This window comes from Accipiter gentilis, chromosome Z (assembly GCF_929443795.1).
Source record: "Accipiter gentilis chromosome Z, bAccGen1.1, whole genome shotgun sequence".
In the NCBI taxonomy this organism is placed as follows: Eukaryota; Metazoa; Chordata; class Aves; order Accipitriformes; family Accipitridae; genus Astur; species Astur gentilis.
This window is the reverse complement of record NC_064919.1, coordinates 12,676,973-12,691,111: the sequence shown is the minus strand read 5'-3', so window position 1 is coordinate 12,691,111 and position 14,139 is coordinate 12,676,973. Positions and strand designations below refer to the sequence as shown.

Below are 14,139 nucleotides of genomic sequence, written 5' to 3'. Positions count from 1 at the left end.
TGGTGCTTGTGGGAGGAGGTGGTAACAGTTCCCCTAGGTGTGCCATTAAACCCACACTGCCTTACTGATTTTAGTAGGGCAATCTTTAAATATACATGGAAACTGATAAATTTCCCATCTTTTGGGCCACCATAGAAGCTCAGCTGTTCACATTACTATTTCCTCATCTGACTAGTCAAATCACTAAATTATTGAACAGCTCTGTAACTCCATCTAACCCATTTTCCAAACATTTCAGAACTCTTTCTAAGAAATCAAAACAGCAGATTATCCACTAATCAATAAGAAACTTTAAAGCAGTGATAACCTCAAATTGAGCTTTTCCCAGAACTTTTTCAACAAATTTTAGACTATAAAAGCCACATTCTTTAAGGCAAATGATTTGGACGCAGCTAATCTTCACACATACCTTAAGAAGAATTCCTATTGTCTTCCAATACTGATCCATGTAGTGTCTTAACTTCTGATATTACCTTCCCCTACCTAATAAGTCTCTCCTGATGACAATCTTAACCTTCTTTGAGAAGGTAAATCTGGAGGACACCTGCTTCTTCTTGGACCCACAGAGTAACTAAAAAAGTTTATAGGCTACTTATTCTATATTATGTACCCATTTTGAACAAATCTTCAAGGACTTGACTGAACAGAACTGAACAGTAAAGTGGAATGAGATTGGATATTGTGAAACTATTTAAAACCAGCAAGGCAATAGAAGAGTGAAGTAAGTTACCAGGGAAGTTTTGGAATCTCCTATAGAGTTAGAGAAATATTAATTAGGAATGGATTGGGTATGTTAGAATCTTCTTCATTTCTATGGACCTTCCAGCAAGAGAATTCTTATCTCCTTCTGCTTCTTTAGTTTGGGGACAAAATGCAAGACCTCCCTTGCAGTCTTCTGCGTCTTCAGTGCAGACAACAGTAGCTAAATCAACCTGACTTTTTTTGGTATTTTAAACCAAGAACAAAAAGTTTTTACTGCTTTCCTTGAGCTGTAGTCCAAAGACCCACCTTTTTCATTGGTCAATTTTGTGTTCAACAACAGTTGCTTTTGTATAATGAGGGATGGGTAAATGCTATCCATTCCTCAGAAAACACTTGCCCTCAAAAGGAAGGTCCAATAGATGACCATTTGCTTCATCAGTATTTCAGCCATGAAACATTTTAATTGATTTCATTGCTGTAATTTTAGCAATCGGTAATATACTGCACAGCTAATCCACAAGCCAAAGAGGGCCCTGAAGCTTGAATAAGTACGCCACTCGGCACAGCTCCTACTTTAGGCTATCTTTGTATAGCATGTAAACTGCATTTGAAAGGATATAAGTTTTCTTAAATTAAACTTGAATTAAAATGAAGACTTCTACATACTTTTTCCTTGATCTTGAGAAGCAGTACTAGTTCTCTGTATACTTTTCTCAGCAATGTTTTTCTTTCTGTGATTCACTCATACAGATATCGATACTGCGTTTCTCCCTCATGTCTGTGAAGATGGTGTTTGCTTTTTTTGTAGGCTCCCTCAAATTAAAAGAAGCCTGCTGCCGACAATTTTAACATGGTAATTCTACAGATCGCAGGCTGTCATTCTGCAGAGACCACTAAATTATTTTTTTTTGTTTGCCTTCTTTCTCATTTGCAATTTCATTATCATTAGTTTTACTTTGAGAAAATACATTCAGCACAGAAAGCAACAAAGTTGAGATAGCTAAAGTTTATCACATAACTTGTAACATAATATAAAAACTTGGCAGTAGCAGGCAGCCTGCTATGTCATCCTTACAATTAGTTCTCAACTATGAGCAGTACAACTCAAAAAATAATTAAAAATACCCAATGTCTTTCTAAATCTTCCTCAAACACAGTTTGTATTTTGCTGTGAGGTTTTCCTGGCCCTCTCTTTATCTATAGCCAAAATCTTCGTAAGGGGTCACTGATTTTGCTGGCTTTTGGTTTCCTTTTTCTGGTTTTATAGGGTTTTCACATGCCACATAGGCAAGAAATTAAGTCAGAAAGAAACCAAATTAATATGGATTTTTTTCCTCCTAATTTCTAACATAGGCTTAGCATTTTTCATCATGCAGGTGTGACAAACAATAGCTGCTAAAAGGAAAAAAACAATAAAAGCAAAAAAATAATTTAAACATCGCTTGATCTAGAAGCAACATTTCTGAAGCATGTCTAAAATATTTTAAAATGAAATTCAGTTAGAATACTTTTTGTATTACAATATTCAGGTTAATAAATGTAATGTTGAAGAACTAGGAGATATTATTTTGGAAATAAAAGAGGAAATAAATTACTGTAACTCTACAAGATAAACAGCCAAAAGTTTTATCATTAATTTATCAAATATCTTGAACTGTGTGTCACCAATTAAACCAGTATTAGTATTAAAGAGGAAAAAATTTTTTTTAAAAAAGCTGTACCTTCTTTAAAAAGATCACTTATCACTTTCTCCTGCTGTTTTAAGAAAAACCTTGTATGATCACATTTAATGCTGTCAAAGCTCCAGTTTACAGAAGCAAGTACACCCAGATCTGTCAAATCTTGTAGAACAGGAGTGGCTGCTTCTTCCAAGAGGCAGTATGCCTGGCATTGGCTTTCTGGATTGCACGATAAACAAAACATAATAATAAAGTTTGGTTTCATATACTACTACTGCTCAAGAATATTGAAAAGACCTAGTAAAACACAAACAACACTGACTTCTTCATGAAAGCTTTAACATTAATAGAAAAACAGTTGCTCGCACCGGAGCCTCCTGGGTGGTAGAATTAAGCTGATCCTCACAGCAGGCAACCATCTTATTCCATGCATTTCATAAGTGATCAAACTCCATGATGAAAAGTTAAGATTTTCTACTCCTGTGATTCCCACTAAGATTGCACTATTATTCCATTGTCTACAGCCTTCTTCTACTTTGTAGTCTAAACTTAGACCTAGTCCCTTTATGTCTACTTGTTACTATAACTTCAACTTAAACAGCCTTTCTCCTTCCCTCATATTTAACTTCTAATATCTTTGTCTAGCAAGGCTAAACAAGCCAATCTGTTAGTCTCTTTGTGTTTTCATACTAACAGTTCTTAATTGCTTCAGGGTGGCTGTTTCAAGATTCTTTCCTAATTACAACTGAATTGCTTGCTATTAGCAACCATGACAGAGCTGTCAATTGCTGAATGAATTGAAAGGGCTGTCCTTTTCCTCAGGTAAGAAGGTGAAACTCTTCCATACCCATTTTTTAAAATTATAGTTGAGTTGATCATATCAACATGATCAGAACTGTGTGATTCTTCATTTTCAAAGATTTACTTTTCAAAAATATTTTCAACTGATCTGCACAAATTATTTGACTAGCAGTTGACAACTTCACTTGGTCAATGCACTACTTCATAAGAGCAATTAATAACTTCAAAATTTTATGCATTCTAAAAATAGTTATTTTACTATGTCCAGTTTTTCAGCCTGCAAGGAAATAAGTCTGATGCTACAGTATTTTGGATGCCCCTTGTATAATTTCATATGGGCATTCCTATATTAATGTATCATTTTCTTTCTAAGGTGTATTTCTAATCATGCATCTTCAATGTTCCACTATTAAGTAAAATTCTTGTGTGAATCTTTCTAATCTCTGTTTTGGCTATAGCTTGGTTTTGAGAAAGATTCCTTTCTTTCATGTGCAAGACCACCATGGTGAAACACACTTTATTTCAAGGACAATAGCAGTACATTCAGTCCCAACAAACACTACCTTTACAAAATGATAGTTTTTATTTTTACTGCAGAAAAGCTTTAATTTTTTTTCCCAGTTGCATTAAAAGAGTCTTACTTCAAAATTTATTTTTAAAAAATTAAAAATAAGCTTATAGCTATTATGTGATTCTCATCTCAGATGGGAACAGATGAAAATAACTGCTCTGCTCTTTCACTGGTTCTGTGGAAGAGACTCCCACTAGGCACATGGTTGGAGTGAATGCATTTCCATAGAAACCCAAACCAATCTGCTTTAGACCTACAACTTGCTAGCACAACTTTCTAGCACTGGGTGTGCTTGATTTGAGGCTGTAAAATATCTTGGATAAATATCTTCCAGGTTCTTCTCCACCATTTCTACTGCATAACAAAATTGTTGTCAGTGCATGTTCTTTGATAGAATGTGTTGAAAAGTACAACAGCAAGAGTTCACAGGGTAACACTCAATCATGTATGAAAGAATACTTGTGTTAAAGACATTTCCTACCAAAATGACTGGCAATCCCTTCTGCCCCCAATTCTCTCATTTACTCTGTCAGAGAAAAAAATGCAGAATAATAATTTGAGGGTACTGATTGGCACGAAGAGATTCCATGTCTGCTGATTTAGATCAGACATAACTCAAAGTCTGTACTTTTTAGTTTGCATGCAATTGGCTTTAGTCTTAAAACAGAATTCCATGGCCTGCTCTCACACCCGTGTCAAAATAAATATCCATCTATTTGGAATATTTTCAGTCACAAGGAGGAGAGACTAAGCCTAATAATTTCCATATTTGTCTAAGTAGTACTATTTAATATAAAATTATATTGCAAAGTTATATATAAAAAAGCATATGCAAAAATAGTATACCTGATGCTTGAATATTGACTGTGACACTGTCCTCACTCTCTTGTTCTTTTTCATTTTTTCTCAGAGTCTCACAAACAGAACTGTCCTCTTTGTGAACATGCATATGCTGTTCTTCAGGTTGTAGCACTAAATTATTAAACCATGAGTGAACATTTTAGATACAAACATCACAAAAACAGATCAATGAATAAGAAAACTGTTCTGTAAATGACTCTACATGCAGAAATATTTTCAAATTAAGTAGCTTCTATGGCACATACATTTTCCTTTCATGAACTTCTTTATTGTTCTCATGGGCTCATATAGTACGGAAAAACCGTCGAGACACAGAGAGAGATGAGGTCCTTCACAGCCCAAGAAGTCAGGCATTACCAGGTTCCTCTTCCTTAGGGCAGAAATACAGAGCTGGGAAAATTAAGGAGGTACTATAGCTCTATAATATAGCACCATAGGAAAGCTCATATGTCTTTATATGGAGAAAAAACATGTATGAGCGGAAAGATGTTGTTGACTATAAGGAGCTCAAACTATGAAAAAATATCTCAGTGAGTGTGAGTAGAAAAGGCTCGGTACTGTCAGTGACCCAGAAAGAACATGGAAACTGCAAATGGCAGAAAAAAAAAAAAAAATTTATTGAAAATAACTTTTTCTCTTGTCTTATAGCTACCTTTTGCTAATTCTTAGTATTTCCAACTCTCTTATCCTTCTTCTTTATAAATGCCAATGCATGATCTACAGCTTCTGCCCACAAAGCTTCCTTTGGCAGCTCTACCTCTTTATTTCTGAGAGGGGTTCTGGCTGAATAGGTGTCTCCTAAATATTGCTGATTTTTTTTAGTTATGAATGTCAGTTTCCTCAGAAAGCAAACTGATCAATCAGAGACAGAAAGAAAAGAAAAAACCAGGTTTTTTACTAGTTAAGTTAAAAAAAACCCTTCCTGATTTTGAAAAGCTATAACTGGGTTCAAAATTGGATCAATGAACTGTTTCTACCACTTCCCTCCTCTGTATTTTCTGAACTAAATATTATACACAATGACATCTTTAAAAAATAAGCCAAACAACAAAGACAATAGAGAAAGATTCCTACAAGCAGTGCTGGCATTTCTTATTTTCAGTTAAATTTAGAATGACCTATGCGGTTCAGTGGGTTGTCTATATATCAGACAAAACCGATCTGCAGCATGGGGGGGGTCTACCTGTAAACATATTCAAAACTGCATTTGACTTACTTAAACCTCCACAAGCCTATTAAATGTAGCACAGCTTGTCTTTCAATACATTTGGATTTGTTGTTAGGAGCTGCAATTCTAGTCAGAGTTCACTAGATGGTGGCATAAAACTTCAGTTCAGGTACCTTGAGCTACTTCTAAAATTGGGCTTGTTGCTCTCTGAGGCCGTGGAAGGGTTTTATGCATGCATATCTACCAGTGTCAGTAACAGATGAATTTTACCAAGAAATAATTTCTTCCACGAGATTACATAAGCTTGCAATTATATAAATATCCCAATTCTTTTCTATAGGAATTATTGCTGAAAGCTTTTATGTAACAATTTTAACCCTTTTTTTTTTTTTTTTTTTTTTTGTGCTGGGAGATACGACTGAAACACAGATAAAAGTTATTGCCGGAGTTCTGCCATACAAGCCCCAAAAATAACAAATATTCTTTTTTAATACAACTTTATCCTGAAAAGTGAATCTGGAAATATGTCTCCCGATATTTTGTGTCACAAATACTTCTTTTTTAAAACAAATAAGGATTTTCTTCTACTTCTTTTTCCTCTCTGCTATTTTGTATATCTGCAATGTTCAATGTCTAGCCTGAGATTCTTTCATAAGCTTTGTCATCAACAAGAACAGGGCTACGAAAAACTTTCTGTTTTCTCTAAGACATATTCGGCCTCATTGTTTGATGGGGTTTGCATCAAGGTAACTGGCTCAAATGCTTCTTTCCAGAGAAAAACTTTAACTCTTGTTCATTGTCTAGGCTATGTTGGTTCTACAAAAGTAAGAGTATTGATAATTACTAATTGAGAACTACAATTAATTTGATAACTACAACTGATAACTAGTATTTCTCCAAAGAGAACATATGGACAGAAGAAATCTTCTGGAGTAAGTACCATTTAGAGTTACTTTGTCAGAATAGGAATAAACTTATGTATTTATTTTATTAAAAAACACTTCTACCACCACAAAAAAACCCCCACCCAAACCCAAACCCAAAGCACCCACCCAACCAAAACAAACAAAAAAATCCCCTAAGATATCCAAAGGAAAAAACAAAAGAAAATTCAGGTACATCAAAGATCATATAAATGTTACCATTGACTTCAAAGGATTTTTCTCCCCATAAATACACTAGCATGAACTAGCATCTGTTGTAACTGGTATAAGAGAGCAGAATTAAACCTGGAAAAACGGCAGAATAAACTGGTTCACATACCTTTTTCAGGACTACCTACATAATTTTTTTCCTCTCTTTGGATGAGTGTACATTTAGATCTCAGCATGATAAAGTTGCTCAGATCAGAATCATCGTTGTACCATTTTGTATCAAGTGCAAATGATGCAGATTTTTGACCACTGGATGAGTTGTCTTGTTTAGAAGACACATCTTTACAGCTGATTGATTCAGATGATTTGGGGGTTTTCTCCTCTTGGTTTAAGAAATAAATTGCCTCTTCTACCTTATTCTTTTTTATGCTTCCTCCAGTAAGCTCTTCCACAGATGTATTTTTATTGTGAATTTTGGCAGATGATGCAGGACTCGTATGCAGGGCAAAGTACTGACTTTGAGTCTGTGGTGACATGTAAAGATTAATTACTTTGTCTGACTGATGTTTTTCAGCAGAAAGCAGATCCTGGTTTCTCAAGGAATTCTTCTCTTCAAGCCATCCTAAAAACAAAAATTAATTTCTTTGCTGCAACATAGATTTTTTCTTTTCTTTCTCGGAGTTAACTACTTTGGATAATTATAGAGAAAGCATTTTTTATTTCTTCTTTCTGCCTTCCCAGATCATTAGAATCCACTTTTAGAAAATTTGTACTCATTAGTCCTAAGTAAAAATGTACGATGTTGAGAAACAGAAGGCCATGAATTTTTCTCTGTTAGGAGAAGTTTTTACCATCTGCCTCATGCTGACTGGTGTTAGATTGGAAGTGGGATGCAACACATTTTATTAGGAAGAAAGATTAAAAGATTAACAGATTTTTTTTTAGAGGAAAAAAAAGAAGTAAAGCATGCAATTAGCTCCCCCTAAAGATGTGCTTCACTAGAACTGCAATTTTTTGCATTGCTGCTGAACATCCATGTTATACACAGTAGCTAAACACTTCATGATATGTAAAAGGCAGTTAAGTAGAAATGTTCTTTCATGAGCTGTGCCTATCTGTTTCACAACATATCATGTTACTGCCAGTCCTTAGAGCTCTACAACCATAATTGGTACCTTGCAGTCAGGCCACAGTTACATAATAAAATCTAAATAACTTTTTGCATTTTCTGTTAAGGTTTGATTGTAAGTATGCATAATGGTCCATGAGAAATTCTAAAGTTTGAGTGGTTCACACCTGAAACCATAGCCAGCATAAAAAACCCCTCTGAATAGCATTACAAAATAAAGAATTTTCACTGTAACATACTCTCCCCACTGACCTTCTGCAGATAGGACTATACAAATAGCTGCTTTATTAACATATTCCAATGCAAAATTACTATTTGTTAAGAAATGCTCCTGTATGAAACTATTTTATTAAAAAATAGTATGGCTGGTGGAGGCTACTTTTCATCTGCACATTAATAGAAAAGGTAACTTTTTGAAGTTAAACACTTCTGTTCCTACAGTTCATTCTAAGCTTGTGAAAGTACACCTTAATTGTAGTAGTGTTGCTACTTCATATTGCCATAAAACATTTTGCTCTTGAGAATAATAAATCTTCCGTTCCCTTTCTTCTTGGAGGTATATAACTGGAGGTATATAACTGTCACTGTGTCATTCTCTGTTAAAGTACCTATCTTTGCCTTTTTATCACTTTTTTTTTTTTTTTAAAAGAAGATACTTACCTTCTAACTGATACGAGGTAAATTGTGTGAATGTTTCTACTTCTGTAGGAAGCAAACTGTTTGCATTACTGGCATCCATGTTTAATTGCTCCAAAGTTTTTATGGAGAATGGATTTAAACCCAAATGAAGCCACCAGCCCTCCTCTAGTGAGCTAAGCATTGGTGCTTCTACCTCAACTTGTAGAACTTCCTTCAGTTCTGTAAGTGAATGACGCTGATAAGCAAGTTTAACAGTCTGAGGCACTACAAAAACCAGACATCAACATAAAATATTAATAAACTAGAAACATGAAAATAGAATGTCATTTTAGAAATTAAAGTTCCCAAATAATGATGACCTAGTACATGCATCTGTTGTTTATACTTCCATTTGTAACTCAGTGTCCATTAATAGACTTAAAAGCAAAATGGTTAGTGTTAGCAGAGCAAGTGTGCTTTTTACGTACTGAGTGTATGAGGGGTGTTAAATTTTTTTCAGACCTAATAATGTGTAGCTGCAAAACTAAAGTTACAAATGACGTTGTTCATTATCTCTGGGTTTACTTGTCATGCTTACAAAGATTTAACATAATCCTTACCTGAAAAGAAAATGAACTTAAATACTAATGAGCCTATGATACATTGTTTTCAACTATAAATTAAGGTACAAATGAATTGGACAACATAACAAGTCAATATACATAGCTTAATCCTGAGACTTTTAAAGTGACGGCAAACAAAATAAAAGGACGGTGGTAATGAGTATTCTGGTGCTGTCAGTCAGAAACAACCTGCAGCTTACTTTGGTTTTGTGTATTTTGCTACCTAACATGAACTCTGCTCTTGTCAAGTTATTATTTCCCATTAACAGTACTTTTCTATCGATTGATACATATTTTGAAATATTATTTAAGGAAAAATAGCACACAGAAAAGAGTTCAACAGATTACCAAATTTCAATTACCAGTTATTGAGTATAATTAGTAGTAGTGAGCTGACATTTCCATAATGAAATAAACCTCTTACTTCATTCAAATTACCTCCATAGAAGGATACGTGACATACCAACTTCTATGTTGCATACTGTAACTTTTTACATGTACTAAAAGAATCAGATAATCCAAACTTCAAAGCATTAAATTAATTGGATAAACTTCAGTGGCTCAAAAGATGTGCTCTGTAATATAACATTTTCTTTTTCACTATATTTTGTCCAGGTACATGGAACTCTTCAACATCAATTAGAAATTGGTCAACAATTAGAAATTGATCATCAATTAGAAATCCTTACCAACGAAGAAAAGAGAGTTCATATTATCCTGATACTTCTCTGATTGCCACACCAAAGATACTAAGTATTCCCTAGAGGGCTCTGTAATCAAAATACTACAAAGAAAATAAAACAAGACTTGGAGGTATGAAGTTTAACAGCATTATCTGTTGAATTTTGATCTATATAAAACTACCTTTCAAAGATTTACTTTCTTTCTAAAGTTTCGGTTCATTCATTCATTCACTCACTCATTATAGTTTTTTCTTGTCCATATAGAGGGTCACTTCATGCAACACCATGGCAAACAGGAAGGAGTGAGAGGAACCATCAAGGCTGGTTCATGAAGTAAAGCAGCACAGAATGAGAATTTTAACTAAACTGTGGTTCCCTCCCCAAAAGGATATTTAAATTCTTTGACCATATGCAAGAAAGATAGCAAGGCAAAAAATGCTAGTCTCAAAAACAAGATAAGAAGAAAAGGATGAATCAATCCTGATCCTATGTCACCATGAAAAGGCTTAAATTCCATTGTTGGGATATCCCCAAAACACAGACAACACTTTCTTCCTGTATCTCTTCCAGATATTTTGTAGGTGATACTTGCTCAACAGATGTTTGCCATATGTAGAAACATATGCATATACAGACACGCATACTTGCTATATACATAAATATTTACTGTTGACTACTCCAAAAAGGTGATTGGATATTCAGGCTATTAAGTCCCCCAGGAGAAAGAGGTCTACAGTAGTGACTGTCATTTCCTTTTTCAAGCTCCCCTGAAAAGCCACAGATGCAGTCTGTTCACTCTTTCACGCAAACCACAAAATATATCCAGCTGTCTCAGAGAATAACTACTAATTCACAAATAGTCTAACATTATTTTTGCACTAATTTTGAGGATTTATGATTTAAAGGGCCTATGACAGGATTTATTACTACGAAGTCTTCATTACCTGTTATCAGAAAGAGGAATAGCTTCTTCTTGAAGTCCTGTACACAGAAAATTAACCCATGATCTTTGTTGTCTGCATGGAGGAGTTAAAGGTACTTCCATTTTCTCTTTCAGATATGGAACACATTTAGCTAGAAATAGCATAAAACCCGACCCAAAACAGAAATAAAAAAATCTAAATTACAAAGCTACTAGTGAATGAAATACACATACTTAGGAATTTTACACTAGTGAAGTCTTGGATTAAAATACAAAATATTTTCATTGGACAAATTCACTATTTAAGCAATAAAACCCAAATACTTCACATTTAATTTCCAGACAGTTTGGGGATAATAATGTATAGATCACATTCCTTTACTCATTTGTAATGTAGTGCTGGCTACATACTCTTCCCATGTAAGATGATTTTTATGATTAAATCACCAGGTACTATGGCTGAGGTTTTGATATTAAGTGTTGATGCTTGTTGGCCTTCTTAGTTCCCACAAAAATGAAGTTAAATAGAAGGTAGAGAGACTTCAGACAATATTGTGCTGGCTGTAACATTCCCATAAATGGACTCAGGAACTTCAGAAAAAGACAGTAAGGATTTTAAAGACAAAATTACTCTTTCAAACAGAATTAGTACTCATTGTAATTTCTAGGGATGATGACTGAAATGAATTACACCAACAATTTTTTTAAAGCAGTATACAAACAAACCTGGCATGTTAAATGTCCCCTGCAAGTCACTTTTTACATCCTTTTTTGCCAATCATATTAAATGCAGACATTTTAAGTGATTATTGGTTTCTACTCAAACCTGTTAAGGGATTTGCAGCTTCATTGATTTTGTTGTCATTCCTTAAAAATTGGCAGTTTACACACCCTGGTATTCATCTCTCTGGCACTCTTCTAGTAATATTTCTCGTTAAGCTTCACTAGAAAGTAGAGGTCACCAAAAAACCCCAAACAAACCAGTTCCCCCATGCTCTGTGAAAACTAACAGCCAGAAAAATTGTAAGTAAATAAGTGCCTCCATAAGGAAAAACACTTGTAACAAATTGCCTATTCATTCCAAAAGTAAGTAAGCAGCTACAATCACCATAAACACATTGTTTGGCCAACTGGTCCACAGCAGGCTATGAATCAGCCACCTGCCCAGCTGCTTACAGCTGTTCCTTGTCCAACCTAACAAGTGGATTGTAGGCAGGAAGGCCAGGAGGGATAAAGGACAGTGTTAGAAAGCCAGAGAAAGTACAGTACACATTGGAAAAAAAACCCCTAAACCAATAAGAAATAAAAGTAGTCACAAAAGGAAGAAACAGACTTCCAATCAGTGTAATTTCTTTCCCATTTACTTAGAACAAAAAAAGCTCGGTGAATTTCTGCTGTGAACTTCAGCTCACAAACTGCTTTTTGTGGTGAGAAACAAATTTAGCACTTTTCTTTGAACAGGACAGGAATTGATCTCAGGACAGCAAAAATTCCTGACATATCTAAAAAGAACAGTTATTTCTCTTTGAGCAATACAGTTCATATTTCTTCTTGTCTAGTTATTTTTGCCTTTGAGACTGGAACATTTTGACCAGCATTACCACATTAGGTAAACTCTGCCTACACTCGGGGTGCCATTCCCCTTGTCAGAGCATTAACGAGTGAGTGAATTCTCTTGACCCTCAACCCCTTTATCAATAAGCAATCCCCATAGCTAGCAGGAAAGGAAGGCAAACAATGAAATCTTTTCTGAAAATGCCATTATTTTATGACTACTTCTTCTCTGAGTTCAAGTAAACATATTTCACTTCTGGTAACTTGTGAATAGCAAAATTAATTAGAAGGAGAAGACTGTAGGGTATCTCTGCTGACATTTGACACCCAATATAGGAACTTCCATTAGCAAACAGTGTCTTAGGAGTGCATGTACGGGTTTGCAGATCTCTATGCTACAGATCTGAGTATATCCTAAAAAAAAAATAAAAAGACATGGAAGCTGTCTATGCCCCAGTGATTGAATCTTGCCTGATTCAATGGCAGAGCTAAGCCAGCAAACTGCCAATAAAGATTAATGCCATCACTTCCTTTTAAAAACAATTCAAGGTGGTTTGACTGCTTATCTACTCCAGAAGAATGGACAATATCCTAGATAAGATCATAGCCAACTTGTTATTACTGTATACAGGAGGAGGGTCCCAAACTGCTCAGGTCACTTAAGCTTCTCCTGCTTATCATAAGATTTAGAAGTAAAGAACAGTCAGATAGCTTACCAGATTCAGATTACAGTTAATCATGCTAGGCAATAATCTCCAGATGTTAAACTAAGTTTAACTTTGTCTTGGTGGGACAACACACGGTGGGTTTGCCTTGAGCTTTTATATCAGACGCTGAGCTGATACGATTGCTCCTACCAAAAGCCCACTACAATACAATATCAGGAGTGTTATGCTACTAGCCTGAAGAGGAAAACCATTGGTCCAATTTAAATCATATTGAAACTAGGACAAGAGCGGTCTTGGTCTGGAGAAAACTCAAAATTTCTTAAGTATTTTAGTAACTGCTGGATGGAAAACTATCGAGTGAACGTGCACTGGAGTATAATACTGCTACTGTTCAATGCAATAATGAATAGACTTTTCCCAAGACAGGATGTACATTAGGATGAAAGGTACATGTTTATTCAAGTATTGCCACTCTGCCCAGATCACATCCATTTGTAAATGTCACTCTTTGTGCATGCTTTTCTGCATGAAATTAAAGGTGAAAAATGTCACCAGCACAGCCATTTTTCTGCCTGTCTTAGCCAGACAACATTAAGTTATGAAAACAGTAGGGCTGGCGATAATATCCATTATTTTGAGAAGTTACACCCGGAACCTGAAGAAATTTTAACCGAGGTGGGACAGTTAGTCTGAACAGTCAGACAACAAACCTGACTGGCATTGGTATGTATTGTAACCAGCATGCCTGACTGAGTTTTCAAGCTCTTAAAGGTTTGTACGTATAAAGGATTTCCTAATACCCGTGTAGGAGAAGCCAGGATTCGACACACACATCAGCAAATATTCAATACTTTCAGTTTATTTATGTGGAAAACAGCTCTGGTGACTACGTGATTTAATTTCTTGATCACACAGCATTACTGAACCATCTGGAAACTAAAATGTCTGCACAGGAGTTTTGAACCTTTAGAAGTTATAAACTCAGTACTTCTCCCTGGATTGTCCTCTATCACCCTCTTTTGAAAGCATTTACATAAGACTTTAACAAACTTTAAACTGTGCTCCT

At 35.1% G+C, this 14,139-nt stretch overlaps 1 protein-coding gene across 1 annotated transcript in view; it reads right to left on the bottom strand.

Moving 5' to 3' along the window:
- Positions 1-14,139, bottom strand: part of SHOC1 (shortage in chiasmata 1) — a 55,294-nt gene that overhangs the window by 22,296 nt on the left and 18,859 nt on the right. Inside the window, exons 9-14 of the mRNA XM_049796124.1 lie at positions 10,874-11,003; positions 9,936-10,030; positions 8,666-8,908; positions 7,046-7,498; positions 4,600-4,725; positions 2,424-2,600 (exon numbers count right to left, since the gene is read on the bottom strand). Coding sequence (XP_049652081.1) covers positions 2,424-2,600; positions 4,600-4,725; positions 7,046-7,498; positions 8,666-8,908; positions 9,936-10,030; positions 10,874-11,003 — 1,224 coding nt within the window. The remainder of the gene's footprint in view (positions 1-2,423; positions 2,601-4,599; positions 4,726-7,045; positions 7,499-8,665; positions 8,909-9,935; positions 10,031-10,873; positions 11,004-14,139) is intronic.